This window comes from Diospyros lotus, chromosome 9, assembly GCF_014633365.1.
Source record: "Diospyros lotus cultivar Yz01 chromosome 9, ASM1463336v1, whole genome shotgun sequence".
NCBI lineage: Eukaryota > Viridiplantae > Streptophyta > Magnoliopsida > Ericales > Ebenaceae > Diospyros > Diospyros lotus.
Window position 1 is genome coordinate 12,328,762 of NC_068346.1, and position 18,180 is coordinate 12,346,941.

General features: G+C 38.5%; 2 protein-coding genes across 2 annotated transcripts; one reads left to right on the forward strand and one right to left on the reverse strand.

Moving 5' to 3' along the window:
* Window positions 1–770: 770 nt before the first annotated feature.
* LOC127810472 (E3 ubiquitin-protein ligase ORTHRUS 2-like) lies at window positions 771–6,820 on the forward strand. Its single transcript, XM_052349984.1, has 9 exons — window positions 771–1,350; window positions 2,603–3,135; window positions 3,996–4,121; window positions 4,873–4,972; window positions 5,067–5,128; window positions 5,211–5,313; window positions 5,467–5,605; window positions 5,717–5,934; window positions 6,097–6,820. Exons 1-9 carry the CDS (start codon window positions 883–885, stop codon window positions 6,607–6,609), a joined length of 2,262 nt encoding a protein of 753 aa, XP_052205944.1. The 5' UTR covers window positions 771–882; the 3' UTR covers window positions 6,610–6,820.
* A 10,434-nt stretch (window positions 6,821–17,254) lies between these two features.
* LOC127809255 (LOB domain-containing protein 16-like) lies at window positions 17,255–17,749 on the reverse strand. The gene is made up of 2 exons (XM_052348017.1): window positions 17,456–17,749; window positions 17,255–17,383 (listed from the first exon to the last, which is right to left on the reverse strand). Exons 1-2 carry the CDS (start codon window positions 17,747–17,749, stop codon window positions 17,255–17,257), a joined length of 423 nt encoding a protein of 140 aa, XP_052203977.1.
* Window positions 17,750–18,180: the final 431 nt, after the last annotated feature.

Genomic DNA, 18,180 nt, shown 5'->3' on the forward strand with positions numbered 1-18,180 from the left:
TTATCTAGGTCATTAATTATAAAACTCCTATATCTCTTTTTTTTCTTCAATTGAACCCAACACTTATTGCTATCATCATCCGTTGGAGATGATCAATTCAATTATCGTTGAGCTCATCTAAACTTTTTCATCTCTTGTTATTTTTTTTCTCTATCTCCTATTTTGTCTATTGTTCATTTTAATTATACGGAGACTCAAAATCCATTTAGGTTTATGAAAATATTGTTCACTCTAATTATATGAATGGGTTCATTTTTAAAATTTTAGTTAGAGATATGCATATATGAGAGAGAATGTAGTGATAAAATAATTGTGTTTTTTCATTTTTTAACAATAGAAAAGATTGTTGTTATTTTTAAAACTTGAAGTGTAGCTTTTGTAATTAAAGCAAACTTTAAGAGTGGTAGTTGTAATTTGAAGAATAAATGAGGGGTTTACCTATATAATAATATAATAAAAATAATATAATAAAAACAAAAGAAAATAATGGTTGAGATTTATATTATATGGATATAAAGAGACGAGAGAGGAAAGAAGCAGGGAATGCGGTCAGAATGTTAGAGGAGTCAACGTATCTGGCCAATGGCTTTGGAGACATGTCAGAGGGAGTTGTGTTGGGGTGGGAATTTCCAGCCCAATCCCTAAAATGTCCAAATTTCAAACTCCCGCCCACCTATCCCCACCTCTCTCCTCACCTCCTCAGCCCCCCCGCCCCGCCCCGCCCCGCCCCGCCCCTGCCCCTTCCCTCCCCTTTATTATTGTCATCATCATTTATATTTTACAAACCTAAAGCCAACTCATTCACGCTCTCTCTCTCTCTCTCTCTCTCTCTCTCGAATCCCTTTCCATTCACGCCGCTTCCCCTCTTCCCCCTCCTACTCCATGGCGCACGATAGCAACCTCCCCTGCGACGGCGACGGCATTTGCATGATCTGCCGCCAGAAGCCGCCGGAGCACGAAACCCTCCTCTGCAAGACCTGCGCCACTCCCTGGCACTTCTCTTGCCTCTCCACTCCCGAAGAAACCCTAGCCGACACCCTCCAGTGGGACTGCCCCGATTGCTCCTTTGTTGCGCAGACGGATCCCCCCGCCGCGGACCTTTCTGGCGCATCTGAATCTTCCGGCAATCTCATCGCCGCCATTCGCGCGATCGAGTCGGACGGCTCCCTCACCACTCAGGAGAAGGCCAAGCGCCGCCAGGAACTCCTGAGCGGCAGCGCAAAATCGGCCTCGATTGAGGCCGGGAGTAGCAGCAAGGAGAGGGCCAAGGGCGATAAGGACGTTCTGGACCTTCTGGATGGGAGTCTGAACTGCTCCTTCTGTATGCAGCTCCCGGAGAGGCCCGTCACGGTGGGTTCATTCCTATTTTTCCTATGTTCCACAATATTTTATTTCTCGAACGATTGTTGTCTAGCAGGTTGCTTGACTTGATTGTTTCTATGTGTGTGTGTGTGTGTGTGTCTACACACATCGCGAATTCATAATACAGTATGGATTTCATTGTCATCTGGTCTCAAAAACGTTTTAACTGACACTTGAGGCGGCTATTGTGTTTGGATGCCCGCATGTTCTGGATGCTTTGTTGTCAAAATCTTAGTCGTTCTCCATTCCGAAGGGGTGCTATTTTGACACTATTACTTATGTATTTAAGTTTTTAGTGTACTCACAAAATTTCAAGCGCTTGTGAGCTTTCTCTATCCGCAAATTGTCTGAAGTACTTTGATGCTATGTGGCAGTCTGAAAGGAATCGCTCAAAGCTGAAATTAAACCATCATTTTGTCTGGCTTCTGCTAGCTACCTATTATAGTCGTAGTAATTTATAAGAACCAGCCAGCCAAACATTTTCCCGGAAGCTGTAGTTTTTGTGGTTAGTTCCCAAATATTCTCATAGTTTAACACTCACTTACAGGAATCTTAGGAATCTTTGCCAACGGTTCAATACCGAATTTTTTTTTTTTTTATTTGTATGTGGTACTTTTTGTAAGAATATGATTGAATCTCTAATTAGAAAACAAAAAAAAATCAATTTCCTATAAATTTTCTGAATTCAATTTTATACTATGAATTGGAAAACATCAAAAAGCTGGTTTGTAAAATTTCTGGAAATGAATACTGTTGTTTTCTACGATTGAACATGGCCTTAGATTCTAATGGGCTTAATGCATATAATGCTACACATATTCTAGCCTTCCCTGGTTCTTTCCTGTCAGTTATTCAATATTTGCTGTTTTGGAATCAGCGCTGAAAGACAGACATTCTATATGTGCACTTGGTGATGCGAACTGTTGTTTCTACTTTCAAGATTTGAAAGAAAAAAAGAGCCTTGCCTGCAGAAATGGAAATTTAATAGAATGGTGTGATCACTGAAGCATACAATGGACTGCAGATGAAATATAAATGCTGAAATGAGTTTGCACATCTCCCCCCCCCCCACCCCCCACCCCACTCCCCATGACCAAAGAGTAGTATGCTGAAATGAGTTTGCACATCTCTTGCCTGCAGAAATTGGGGGAGGGGGGTTGGAATTTTTCCTCCATGACCAAAGAGTAGTATGGGGAAAGGTTTAAGCAACCACCTAATCTTATTTACTTGTATTTTTCAGACACCATGTGGTCATAATTTTTGCCTCAAGTGCTTCCAGAAATGGGTTGGTCAAGGAAAGCGTACTTGTGCAAATTGCCGGAGTTCTATCCCGCCAAAGATGGCAAGTCAACCTCGAATCAATTCTGCACTTGTTATTGCCATCCGAATGGCTAAAATTTCAAAATCTAACTCCATGGGGGCTCCTTCAAAGATATACCATTATGTCCACAACCAAAACCGTCCTGAAAAGGCTTACACCACTGAGCGAGCTAAGAAACCAGGGAAAGCTAATGCATGTAGTGGAAAGATTTTTGTCACAGTTCCACCAGATCATTTTGGACCTATTCTACCAGAAAATGATCCAGAGAGGAATCAAGGTGTGTTGGTGGGGGAGACTTGGGAGGATAGGATGGAATGCCGACAGTGGGGTGCTCACCTTCCTCATGTTGCTGGGATTGCTGGACAGGCAGATTATGGTGCACAGTCTGTTGCACTATCTGGAGGTTATGAAGATGATGAGGACCATGGTGAATGGTTCCTGTACACTGGAAGGTATGTTCATGGGCGCATTAATTGATTTTTCTACTGTAAAAAAAACCTGCAATCTCTATTTTTTATTCTGTAAAAAAAGGGCCTTGAATGTGTTCAGCATTGTAAATTATTTTTAGCGAAATTGTGCTTCTTGTACTCTAATTCTTATGTGAAAACAACTAATGGTCATAAACAGATGGTTTAAATTAACAAAATAATCCGCTTTAAGTTGATTGTAGTCCTTCATGATGGATGGATTTTAGCTAAACCATTTAGTTTTATGTATGTGCCAAGCATATGACTGCTGGTCCCATAAGGAATGATTTCATTCTATTTTTATCTCACAAAGTGACATGTATGAGTCATTATTTCACTGTCACTGAAATTGCACTTTATGATTATGGTTATAAATTGTCGTGATTCATCTAGAGTTTATTCACTGCAATATTAGGAGCAAGGTTACCTGAAGATTTTATTACTCCATTGATTTTTTTTAATGTCTTCACATCACTACCAAGGTTTACATAGAAGCAGCAAACCAAATGGAATAAACTGAAGCCTTGTTAAATGGAGTTTTGGAATGATATATTCTAATTTTGGATTAAAATTGTTTTATCAAATATTAATTGTTAAAAGAAAATTGTACCAGGAGAAGCTTGCTGTAGTTATAGAACTTTTATCAATTGGAACTGTGGTTTACAACGTTCCCTATATTGTTTCATGGAAGAAAATTATCTGTGTCTGGCTATTTATAAATGGACTGGCCTTTAAATGTTTGGATAGGAATACCATTCCCTATGCAAGAATGAATATTTTACATTTCTAGTGTTTTTCATGTCTTCCATGAGTTAAGATGATCCTTCTCTCTCTCTCATGGACAGTGGCGGAAGAGACCTTAGTGGAAATAAAAGAACAAACAAGAATCAGTCATTTGACCAGAAATTTGAGAAGATGAATGAGGCATTACGGGTCAGTTGCAGAAAAGGTTATCCCGTCCGGGTTGTGAGGTGCGCTCTGTTAATAATGCATTTTCTTTTTAAATATAATATTAACTTTGTTACTTTAGGTTCTTCAAATGTACATCAGACGTATAGTCTGACATTGGTTTAGTTAATTGCTTTTGGCATGTTTATGGTATTTGTAGAATTTTGAATGTAATACAAAGTTGAGGCCAGTTTCAGGTTTGAAAGTGTTGAGTGCTGAATGCAACATGTTTGCTTCTTTTTTTTTTTTTGACTGGGAAATTGAAAGCAAATCATAGTTGGATGTTGGCTTCTGTAATTGGTGTGAGTGATTTTGTTTGTTTCCTTCATGGTATGAGATTTGTGAGTACAGGAAATATAGCTGTAAGAAACCACATTCTGCACCTGTGTCCATTTTAGTCACTAAGGTTCTGTGTAATTAGTTAATCAATATATTAAGATAGTAATATGAGAAAATAACATATAATTTCATATAACCCCCTTTCCCAACCTGGTTGCAGGGGTAGCATTTAAATACTCGATGTGAGTGTTGTCCAACCCCCCCTCCCCCCTCTTCATCCTACTGATTCCCCAGACACCTAAAGTTTTCTGACCTAGGATCATAGAATTTAACAAGCCTATTGCGATTACAATGATGTAATATTGCCTTACCTGCAGTTCAAGTTTATGCATTCAGTTGAATGATGTATCCAATATTATAATTATTTGTTAGGTGCATTATGGAGCGAGCTTAATTAAATTTGCTCTTATTAGAAATCTGCACTCTGTTTGACAGGTCATTCAAGGAGAAGCGTTCCTCTTATGCACCAGAAACAGGAGTACGATATGATGGAGTTTACAGGATTGAAAAATGCTGGCGCAAAGTTGGAATTCAAGTACTATAGTTTCTAGTAATTATAATACATAACAAAAATGAAAATCTAGGCTTGGCCTCTTCAAATTTGTTTTCTAACTGTTCTATCATATTAGGGATTTAAGGTATGCCGCTACCTTTTCATTCGATGTGACAATGCACCTGCTCCATGGACAAGGTTTGTTACCATCACCACCATTATTTCTTTCTTTCTCATATGGTATTGTATGCATATTTGAACTTCAGCATTTGATCTGCAGTGATGAGATTGGTGACCGCCCAAGGCCATTTCCAGTCATTAAAGAGTTGAAGAATGCTACTGATATTACTGAAAGAAAAGGAGATGCGGCCTGGGATTATGATGTGAGCTTTCTGGCAGACTTATTTTAGATGTGTTCTTAGCAGACTTGATTCTGTTGTTAACTGGAATAACTGAATGATCCAACCTTTGCCTCTAGGCAAAATGTGGTGCTACGTTTCTTATATTTCCATACTTGTATGCCTCTTCTTGTGCAGGATGAAAAGGAATGCTGGATGTGGAAGAAACCTCCTCCACACAGTAGAAAACAAGTTGACAGTAAAGGCCTGGATGGGATGGCAACCAAAGTTAGACGTAGGATGCCTGCACTGTCTGTGCACCAGAAGCTTCTCAAGGGTATTTATTGGTTTCTTATTTGAACTTTTTTTTTTCTAGCTTCTAATTTGTGCAAATTTTGGATGTCCACTAGTACATGCTTATTATAAAGTGAGGTAACCAACTATGCAGAATTCAGTTGTCTTATCTGCCGGAAAGTGATGGCTCTCCCCGTTACAACCCCCTGTGCTCATAATTTCTGCAAGGCCTGTTTGGAAAATGCATTTGCCGGCCAAACTTTCATAAAAGACAGGACTCGTGAAGGTGGGCGGACATTACGAGCTCAGAAGAATATCATGAAATGTCCCTCTTGCTCAAATGACATATCTGACTTCCTTCAGAATCCACAGGTAAGCACGGCAAGCTTATTCCAGAACATAAAAATACATGGTGTAGGGCAACTTTTAATGCGACCTTGTTTCTCCAGTTGCAGTCTGGCAATTGGTGATGGTAGCTTTGTTTTCATTAAATGCGTAAATTGCCATTGAAGGTGCTCTGTGTTTTGATGGTAGGTTAATAGAGAGTTGATGGGCGTAATAGAATCACTCCAGCGCGAATGCACAGAGACAGAGGAAAATGAGACAAGTCAAGAAACTGATGGCACTGATGAGAAGTCTGATACAGTTGCTGGTGACACAGAGCATGGTGGTGTAAATGCCAACACCATAGAAGATAAGGAAAACTTGGGCGTTCAAACATCTCCATCCAAGAACGAGCCCTGTCAAACTTGCAAGCAAAAGAAAGCAAGTTGCGAATGCATTACACAGGAGAAGAGCGATGCAGCAATAGAAGCGGATGGTGAAGTAAAAGAAACTGATGCAGTAAAAGCTGATGGGAAGCATGAAATTTCCAATGAGGAAGAAGTAAAAGAAGCTGATACTGAGAGAAGTAAGGTGGTCACTCATAAGCGAAAGAAGGCGGGCGATGACATTTCTGCGTCAGCAATGGAAGGTGGGGTGAAGACCAGAAGCCAGAAGCCTAGGCTGATGGTGGATGAGGACGACGAAGACGACGACTTTGCGTGATTGAAATTGAACACAATATTGGGTGTGTGGCAATTGGAGTTTTGTCAAGGACAACAGAAAAACATTAAAATGTAGGATGATGTAACCGCTCGTTTTTGTATGATCTGTTTGCGGTTTCAAAATTGTATTTGCTTTTCTTTTTTAATTGACAAATTTATGAGATTTGAGTTTTATGAAAATATTGAAAGTATATGTTCTTATTTTCTCATAATTTTCTTGCAAAGAGTTGCTTTTGAATTTAGGCAACAGGTGGGTTTGGTTTGGCTCTTTTGCTTGTGATTTTGAGTTTTTTTTTTTTTTTTATTGTACGTTTAGATTTGAAGGCTTTTATCTTTATTTGCAGTTGATAAAATAGGGTTGATTTGAAGGCTTTAGTTATGTATTGTATACAGCCGGGGTTTGCATCCCGACTTCAACCAAACAAACAATATTAATATTTATGAATATGTAGATCTTTAAAATTTTTTATGTTTTACATTAAGTAGCCAAAGAAGGGAAATATAGAACCAAAGCTAGCTAGACATAGGATATAGGATATAGGATATAGGCTACAACTAACATATAAGAGAACACTAGCACGAGCACAGGCCTCTAATAATGAGCAAATACCAAGATATAATGATGTGAAAGATCAAGTATTACCTGGGAACATCTGAGCTTGATAGGCAAGAGCATAAAGTCATTGTATAGCAAGGGAGTCTAAATTAATTAGATTTTGTTTCCCAAATAAAGGGTGGAGATGATCCAAGACGGCCGCAGCCGGCATGTAGAGTAGGTAGGTGCCAAGCTGCCAAAATCAAGAACCTTAGGATGCTTCTATAGGAGGAGAAACAAAAGAATCTAAGGGGCTGTTCACTTGTGGAATTTTTTTCTAAAAAACTAGAGTAGTTTTCTGCAACGGAGCAGCCCCCAAGTCTAGCCAACAGGAAAAGTAAGCAAACCTCCAAACATATACAAAATATAACAAAGAAGAAAACAAAAATCAACGCTCATCCACCAACCATGAGAGCTTAAACAAGAATAAGAAAGAGACAAACCCCTCATTTGAGACGCTATTAACAAAATAGGGGCAATGAATGAGCAAGGCTAGCTGGAGTGTAGACCTTAAAGTTGCTTGCTTCTAAGGGTCCCATGGCTAACTTGTTGGTTGAACCCCAATGAAGTAGGTCAGAATCAAGTTGCTTCAAAACCAAAGGCAATACAGGGAGAATTTTCAATCCACATACTGACTTAAAAAAAGGACTTGCTCAGTTGATGAGGGGTAAACAAAGGCAGAGCTAAAAGCAGAAAAGGGGAAGAAAAATGAGAGGATAAGAACCAGAAATAACTAAGGGGGAAAATGAGACGAGAGAATAGAGGCAAAAATAAGGTGGAGAAAAAACAAAGGCAAGAAAAGAGATGTACAAAGTAAGGGCAAGAGGCTAAATTTTGTGTTTTGAGTTGTGTTTAAAAATGAAAGACGTGGGATATAGAGAGACATTGATGAGGATATGGAAAGTCGATGACAAGATTTGATGGTGGCGATGATGTAGGGAATTGATGGCAAGGAAGGAAGGAGCCACAATGATAACTGGCAAAATAAAGAAAGGGAAAAGGAGGACAAAAAAAGAGATACACAATTAGGGGGAGGGGGTAAATAAGAGTTTGAGTTGAATTCACTTAGAGAAGAGTTAGGGGTGGATAGACATCGACTATGATGTGGAAGGTGTTAAGAGGAAGGATGTCGATGACAACAATGAGAAGAGGGGGGAGTTGTGAGAGTGGCTAGCAAACTAAAAAGGGGGAAAATGAGGACAAGATGAAAGATGCACAATTTGGAGGGGGGAGGGGGGAATAAAGGATTTGGGTTGGGTTCGCTTTTGAAAATGAAGGAGTTGAGAGATGGAGAGACATCAACAAAGATGTGGAGGGTTGTTGAGAAAAAATATGTTGATGACGACAGTGAGACATAACAATAAAAAAAAAATGAAACTGCGAAACAAAGATTATAAAAAATTTGTTAAGATTCTCGTAAAAATTGTAGCAAAACCTCTTGTTTATATGTTACACACAATTATATTGTTTATTTATTTCTTATCTTTGAATGCATAATTTACTTCTCTCCACATGGAAAAAAAGATTATTTTTATTTTTTTATAAATTGAATTAGTGGCATTAATTATTATATTGTGATGTTAAATTATTTATTTAGGCAGAACCTGGACAAGAATAATGATTTCACATACTTGTACAGTGCCATATTGCATAAAAAGGTTTATTATAATTATAAATATTCATATTTTATAATATATACTAGTAATTTATTATAATTGATATAGTTTCCAATATTATTCAATATCAGTACTATATGATTCCAACAGCAAATTCAATACATTTGTTAGCTAGGACATTTATAATTATAATACAAAGTTACATATACAAACGATTTATTTTCTTTGTCAAAATCAAGAACACGAGTAACGAAAAATCATACAAAAGTAATAATTTCAAAATTATGTCCACAAAAAAGATAACGACCTAATTGTAAGTTGCCCCAAATTGGTCACTTTGCTAGCTGAGATTGATAATGATAGCCCAAATCATAATCTCTCTGTGTCTCATGGGATCCCCAAATCCAGTGAAGGTGATAAGAGGTATGCAAAGTCGCTCCAAATGCAAGCTCATCTTCACCCACCTCAGTCCCTCTTAGGTGCATTGATCTGGTGTGGCTCAGATTTGCTCCCTTCCAACGCCTGTACTTCTATCAACTCCGATCCCCTCCCTTCTATGCAACTCCACAACTTTCCGACACTATACTCTTCTCCCCAAACTCAAAAAACTCTTCCTCCCTCTCTCTTGCCCTCCAAAAATATACCCTCCCTTGGCTGGCAACTTGACGTGGCCTCCAAATTCCGACCCAACACTCGTCCATTACTTGGAAGGTGATGCCGTTTCACTTACCTTAGCCGTGTCCCAAGCCGACTTCTTCCATCTCTCGGACTAAACATGCTTTTATGAAGCCACACACACAGTTCTATCCCTATGTGCCCGAATTGCCAATTTCTCACCGATAAATTTAATATATACTTATTGAATTTTAAAATTATAATTATTTATTTACTAAACTTTGTTTAAGGGCAATCATCCATCATCCATTACATCATCATTTAATTTTATAAACGAAAAATGTTTACGTGACTAACGGAATCTGAAGTGACTAACGAAAAATGTCATGTGAGTAAAGAATTTAACACACACTCACTGAACTTTAAAAATATAACTACTTACTTATTGAACTTTGGAAGCAAATCACGTGAAAAAACCAAAACCAAGAAACAAATAAAAGATCTACTCAAGTGTCTCAATTTTGGAAGTAATGCATATGCAAAAACTCAACCAAGATAACAGATAAAAAATAGACTGCTCATATGCATTAATTCTTGAAGCAAACTAGTAGTAAAAATTTAAACTAATCAATCAGCATCTTTTAACCAATCAACAAATGAAAAAACTACAGAGTTTTCACCTCCATTAAAAATAATAAAATATACAAAGATGTATTCAATAATAAAATCAAGAACTAAAAATTGATTACAAAAACCGTCTTCTATGCCAAAAACCAAGAGCTAAGAACTTATTACAAAAATCGTCTTTTATGCAGAAAACCAATAATCTTTGAGTACATCTTTGTTAATAAACCATCGCAGTTTTTATTGAATACATCTTTGTGGATTTCATTGTTCTTAATGGAGGTAAAAAAATTGTAATTTTTTCATTTGTTGGTTGGTTAAAAGATGTTGATTGATTAATTTGAGTTTTTACTGCAAGTTTGTTTCAAGAATTAATGCATCTAAGCAACTTGTTTTTATTTGTTGTCCTGGTTGAGTTTTTGCATTTGCATTACTTCTAAAATTGAGGCACTTGAGTAGGCCTTTTTATGGTGATTTTTTGGTTGAGTTTATGATTCTGGTTTACTTCTAGAATTGAATTATCTGAGCAAGTATTTTTATTTGTTTCTTAGTTTTAATTTTTCAACATGGTTTGCTTTCAAAATTCAGTGAGTATATGTTAAATTTATCCTAAAGTTCAGTGTGTAAGTAGTTATATTTTTAAAATTAAGTGAATGTATATTAAATTCTTTAGTCACGTGACATTATCGTTAGTCACTTCAGATTCTGTTAACATTGTAAGTATTTTTCATTTATAAGATCAAACAATAATATATTGGGTGATGAATAGTTGACCTTAGATAAAGTTTAATGGATAGAAAGTAATAATCTAAAATTTAATAAATAAATAATTATATTTTTAAAATTTAATTAGTGTATATTAAATTTACCCATTTAATATTCACTCAAAAGCCCCCATCTTGGCTTTGCAACTCACTCTCTTTCCCAACTTCTGTGGGTTTTGTATTGGTTACTTTGCACATCATGCTCTGGTGGATGGAAAAGCCGGAATGATGTTCATGAGCTCTTGGGCGTCGATCTGCTCATCGCCTAATAGTACTCTGTCGCCCCAATATTCCATTGCTCGGCCAGTTTTCGAGAGGGTCTTTAATTCCAAGGATATCGATAGGCTTTGTCTAAACAACTTTCTTAATGAAGGCGGGGAAAGCAACAAAAGCCTCAAGATCGGGGAGAAGAAAGCTCCAGAAGATGCTACTTTTCGCCACGTTCCAAATGACACAAACGAATGCGAAGTCTCAAGAGGTGGGTATTGGCCAAATTAGAGAAACAAGAGGTGGGTATTGGCCAAATTAGAGAAACAAAACAGTACTACCATTCACCATGTTGTTGGATCCTTAATCTAACATTGGGCTCATATATGAATAATTATGCATTGTGGGCTGTCAAATAATTTAAGCCCAATTAAAAGTGACCTGTTAAGTTTTGGGCTTTAATGTATCTAATAGGGTTTGGGCCTTTAATGTGTAGATACTTAAAGGATAATTATGTTTTCTTGATGGGCTGAAACATAATTATCAATAGGGTAACGAACTGTTACCTCTATAAATACAGTGGTTATGGTCTCCAGGTCATACGAACGAATCAGTCTTGTTTTCTGTATCCCATCATCAGAAATCAGTTGTGAAGAGAAACTTAAAGGATTCTCTTAGAAATTCGTATTGATCTAGAAGGTTCGCCGCACGGATCTAAAAAGATATAATCGTTATGGATTCAGGTACGCTTCCGTTTATTGTTTATTTATTCTTGATGATTTGACATGATTGCTCTTGGTGTTTGGGTGATAGTTTTCACAAAAAGATTTAAAATTTTTAACAAGTGGTATCAGGGACTTTTTCATGTTAAGTCATTGAGAATCATATTATTTTGATCCGTAATTTATTTGGATATATCAGTGTTTTTAAATCAAAATTTTATGGATTAAATAGCAGCACAAGTTTCTAATCACGTCCATTAAGAAAAGTCGCGGCCACTGGCCGCGACATTAAGGAAAAGCCGTGGCCTTTTGGCCACGGCATTAAGAAAGCCGCATTCAGGCTGCAGCATGAAGAGAATAGCCGCGGCATCAGGAATGGCAGCGGCCAAATAGCCGCTGCATTAAAATAATGAAGTAGCGGCTATTTGGCCGCTGCATTAAGAAGAAGAAAGCAGCGGCCATTTGGCCGCTGCATCAAAGGAAGAGTCGCGGCCATCTAGCTGCGACGTTCAGTTTCCTGGGGAGGAAACCTTAGGATTTCCAGACATCGCCCATGATCAATTTGGGCTAGGTTTTAGTAAATTAATTATTTTATTAATTAGTTAATTAAATTTAGTAGATTATTTATTTATTTATTAATTAACTTCAGTAAAACAGTTTGATTTTAGTAAATTAATTAATTAATTTATTAATTAGTTAATTAAATTCAATAAATTAATTAATTTCTTATTTATTAGTTAATTAATTAAATTAAGTAAATTAGTTTATTAACTACAGTTTATTAAATTCAGTTTATTAACTGCTTTAATTAAATAAGGGATTGTTTTAATTAAACTGTTTCCTTTGGTGCAATTTTAATTTTGGATATTGGCATGGTTTTATATATATTTTGAAATAAATTAATTAAAATAATATGTCGTCAAAGTGACCTCTCTTGTGAAAATTAATTTGTTTTGAAATATAAATGGTTGTGTGCATGTAACTTGTGTGAATATATATCGGCCTAAAGGAAGGTAAATATTTAACATAATTACATGTGTACCTGTGGTAATAAATACGTAATAATTATTTTGTTTTATATATGACCAATAAATCGGCCCAAAGGAAGATTTATTGTTTGTTATGTTATTATTATCAGTATTTGATTACTACACCAAAATATCACTTACAAGTTAATATTTTGTCCAAAGATGAAACTATTAATGGAGTGTCCAGTATTTTGAGATGGAATTTGCCTTTATTTGAATTTAATTTTGTTTTAAGACTTATATGAGCTTTGTTTGTTGTTCTTTGTTCAGCACTCGCTTCTGCTAATATTACTGCCACTATTAATTCTATTCCTATGTTAAATGGATCGAACTTCAAGTCATGACAAGAAAATCTCATGATAGTTCTCGGAGTCATGGATCTTGACCTTGCGATAAGGGTTAATTCTCCAACACCTCTTACGGATTCGAGTACCTCTAATCAAAGGAGGGAGATGGAAAAGTGGGAGAGATCAAATCGCATGTGCATGATGATCATGAAGAAAACCATTCCGGAAGCATTTAGGGGCACAATATCTAAAAAGATTACTACGGCTAAGGATTTCCTTGCTGATATTGAAAAGAGGTTTACCAAGAATGAAAAGGCTGAAATTGGTACACTCTTGGCAAGCCTAATTTCAATGAAGTATAAGGGTAAAGGCAACATGAGGGAGTACATCATGGAGATGTCTCATATTGCTTCTAAGTTGAAAGCACTTAAGCTTGAACTCTCGGAGGGATTGTTAGTGCATCTGGTTTTGATTTCACTTCCGACACAGTTTAACTAGTTTAAGGTGAGCTACAACTGTCAGAAAGAGACTTGGTCTCTGAATGAGCTTATTTCACACTGTGTTCAGGAAGAGGAAAGACTGAAGCAAGATAAGACAGATAGTGCTTACTTGGCCTCAACCTTTAAGGACAAAGCAAGGAAAAGGAAGAATGATACAGAAGTTGCAGGTATAACACCTCATAAGAAACAACAAAAGAAACCGACTGACTCAGTTGGTAAGGGTTGTTTCTTTTGTGGGGCTGAAGGGCATCAAAAGAAGCAGTGCACCAACTATCACGCATGGCGTGTTAAGAAAGGTATGCTTCTTAATTTGGTTTGTTCTGGGGTTAATTTAATTTTGGTACCTAGACACACGTGGTGGATAGATTCTGGTGCAATAACTCACATCAGTGTGTCTATGCAGGGTTGCCTGAGTTGCTGAAAGCCAAATGATGCTGAAAGATACATCTATGTGGGCGATGGCAAGACTATAATACCCGAGAAATTTGGGTTAATTAAAAAGAAGCAATTTATTAGAGAAATGGGAATTCAGAAAAAATTGGTATCTGAATAGCCCGAAAAATTGACCAAATCGACTACCGGGAGTGCCCTGGAGCCGAGATGCCAAAAGAAAATAATGTGGCATTAACAAGCACCCCGAGATATGATTTATAACATCAAAAGAAATTGGATCGGGAATAGTTTTCGGTACAGCAAAAATACAGCTGCCAATTAGGCTGCAATACCGACTTGTTATAGACGACTTCTCTGAAGTCAACGGAACCTTGAGGAGGCTTCTATTTTTCATAAGAAACAACCCTTCAGTGGTTTCAGGAAGAAACAAAGAGGTTTAGGGCCAAAACGAAGATTCGCGCCAAAGTGCAATTCCTTAAAATTTACCGAATCTATCGGAGGGAGGTCGAAAGAATGATTTTTCAGAATCTTCAAAAGAGGAAGTGCGAGTTTTAGAACATGAGGGTCCTAATGGAAATGAAAGAAAGTTCAAGGGCTTGAGAAAAGGGGAAAAAATGCAATAAATCAAAGTTGGAGGGCAAAAATGGAATTTCTGAAAATTGGAGCAGCCATGGCCGACCAGCCCTTTCAATCAACAACTTTAGCCACAGAGATGGCACGAGGGTTGGTCAAGGATAACTTTTGGTAAAGGGCTTGGCCCATAACAGCCATCATGGTGGCCGAAAATGGAAGAAAAGCGACCGAAAGTTCGGTCATTTTTATCAAAGCCTGCAATTGGCTTTTGTGATCGAATAAGGGTGCCTCGAGGTCGATCTAGGGTAGGTAAACCTTCCTAAGGCTTTGGGTTGGCCGATAGAAGGCATTTGGGCGTTCGATTTGGCCTATAAATAGGCATCCATGGTGGCCGAAAGTTAAGGAAAATGGAGCTTCAAATCGGCCTCGAAAATGAACAAATTGAGGCTCAATAATAAGGGGATTTTGTATCCCATGAGGTGTAGAGAATTTCTGTTAAGTTTGAGGCATTTTGGAGCACGTTTAGTGGTTGTTCGAGGGGTCGCCGGAAAACGAGGTGGACGGCCAAGCCGAGGCTTTGGCCGCCCGGTTGAGGCACCTCCGGTGCTTGTTTCAGGCATCAAGTTATGCCATCAGGATCGACTCAATGAGGGCTTTCGAAAGGTGGAGTCGACCAATTTTTCCGGCGTCGCCGTCGCCGGGGAAGATGACCGGCGCGTGTCGGTCACGCGCTAAACCTCACGCGCCCCCAGTCGCCCTAGCATGTTGGGGCGCGTGCGGGCGCGTGGATCTCAGGAAAATTTTGGAAAAAATTCTGAAAAATATAGAAAAATATTTTATGGAGGTTTGTGTAAAAAGATTCGGGTTTGGAATTCCCGATGTCTCGATTTTAGCATCAAAGAATCTCGTTTTGTGTGAAAACGCACCATCCGGGTAAATTCAGTATTTTTTCTTTGAAGTTTATGGCATATTATGAATTGTTGTGAAATTAGATTTGAGAAAATAGTCTCGAGATATTTATTGGAATTTTTGGAAAGGAAAAATCAAGGAAAAATGAAATAAATGGAATATTGAGGATATTTAGTGATTAAATATTATTTTATGATTGAGGAGATCGAGATGATGTGATTGGTGCAACTTTTGAGAGTTGGCACGAAAATCAAGGCCGGCACGCATATCGAGGCGACACACGCTTTTCAATGTGTCTTGATCTTTAGGGCAAAGGTGAGTGATTTTATCCCCATAACTCATATATGATATGATTTCCATGCTATGCATAATATTTACGAAAGATATGATTCATTTTGTCATGCTGCATGAAAAGTCGTGATAATTACATGGTACGATATTATTGTCACGTTGATATTTGTGCATGGGTGTGGGATGTCACCCCCAGAGTGTGGCCGTAATTCCCCAAGGGCGTTGAGCGAATAACGTTAGATTTATCCTACAGAAGTTCGGGATTTGCCTAGGATTCCTAGCCTGGCTTGCGGGCCAGGGAAGTTACATTAAGGGCAAATGTTGTTCATGTTATTGCATCATGTATTCGTATATAGGTTTTAGACCCTCACTAGAAGTTTTATCTTCTAATGGGTTATGCCCCTGGAACATTCCACGTTCCAGTTTTAGACTTGCAGTTAGGGCAAGGAGCAGGTTGAGATATGACGGCACGTGATAGCATAGCCGATGGATTCAGTGAGCTGACTCAGATATATTTTAGCTTATGCTTTATTGATGTTTAGCCTTGTTAGAATATTATGAAATCTCCATGTATTTATGTATTTCAATATTGAGGATATGATGTTAATTATGGTACGGATTCTTATGTTATAAATAAAATGAGTTGATTATGTACCATATCAGGTTTCGATTATCGCTTCCGTATTTTTAATGATTTGCTGGGGGTTTTGTTCGGGACTTGGTACTTAAGGTTTAAGTTATGTACCGGGAAAGAAAGAAAAAAAAAATTATATATGTTTTGGGCCCTAGCATAGTGACACGCTCGAGGTCTTGAAATTTATGCGAATCTTTGATGTGATTAAGGGAATCAAGATATGCAAAGATGACGAGTTGCAGTCGAAGAAGTTGCAGGATCAAATTAATTGAGGATCCGAGATTTTCAATTTTGGAGATTAGAGCTCTCGTATGGCTAGACAGTTGGTCTAGGTAGCCAGTAGGCAAATCGAGAGATGTATAGCTGGACAATCATTAAGATGATGTCAGCAAGTTATGAAAATAAGGAGCCTGTCGAGATATGGAACGGGCACTTGCGATTAATGAAAAGCCGTAAGAAGAATTGGGAAATGGCTAGATATGTTCTCGGAAGATTTAACGGGATTATTTCTTAAATGATAAAACTGCCAATGATAGCTCGAGCTTATTGGATGCTTAGCTATGTGTGACTTGATTAAGGATGTAAATTATCAGGTGATGATTAAGAGCCAATGTTTTTATCTCGATTTGATGAATTATTAAAACAGCTACAAGAGGTTGAGATGTTTTATGATCAACATGCAATCAAGAATAAGGGAATGAGACGTTAAAGTATCCAAAGCATAATATTCATTCCATATGTTCAAACGGTTACAGAAAATCAAGCCATACAATTACTCAAAGGAAAAATGGCAAACCATAAAACTGACAATGATGCCTATGCTCAGTGAGGACGACGGGTTCCCAACACAACAGCTCCCAGATCATCGATGTCATCTGGGGGTGGCATCTAGCTACTGCTAGCTTCACCAGGGAAAGGTGGAAGAGTAGCCTCTGAGAAACCAGGATAAGGGGCATCCTCTGGAATGATAGGAAGATCGAAATTCCAGCTCGAGTTTTGATTAGGTTGAGGAGCAGGCTGGGGATGTGAAGAATAATATGCAAATAGTAAATCCTACAAGTAAGCTCGATAAGCTTGCAACTCACTAACCTGCTGCTGAAGGGCGAGAATGTGAGATACAGAGCCATAGACAGGATCTTGAAGCCGGGCTTGAGCTTCAAAGAGGAATGTATCGGAAGCCCAAAATTGGTCGTTGACCGCAAACGGAGCTAGGAGGTTGACAACATACTTAACAGTAAAAACATTGCGGATGGCGACAAAATAAGCAATACCATCCTCACCATGGAAGTAAGGAGCAAAGATGCACTGTGAATTGCATCCTTTTTTTAAGACTATGTAGGCACCGCATCGAGACCGGGGCCTTGGTATGTTGCCCCATGGCATGTTGCGCCTTGGCATGATAGATCTGAGATCTGGCTAAGTTTAAATAAATCAGATATGGGTCAGATCTAATGAGTCGAATCAGGATGGGTCAAACCAGAAGCGGATTGAGTCGGGTCGGGTCAGGTCGGGCCAAGTCGGGTTCGATCGACCCGGATCTAGCAATAGCAAGGACGGCAATGGCGCGGTGGCGATCGAGGGAAGCCGGGCGATGGCCGGTGGCTGCGCAAGGTGGCTGGCCGCGATGGCGACGACTGGATCTGGCCAACGGAGGACCGTTTGGGCCGTCGGAGATGGTGATCGGCGGCTGGGGCACAGAGAAGCCGCACAGCGGTTCACAGCTGATGGCGGAATAGGCGTTGGCGGCGGTTGCAGAGGGGGCAGCGGCGGCCGTCGAAGGTGGCGGCGACGCTAGAAGGCGGCGGCAGCCGGCA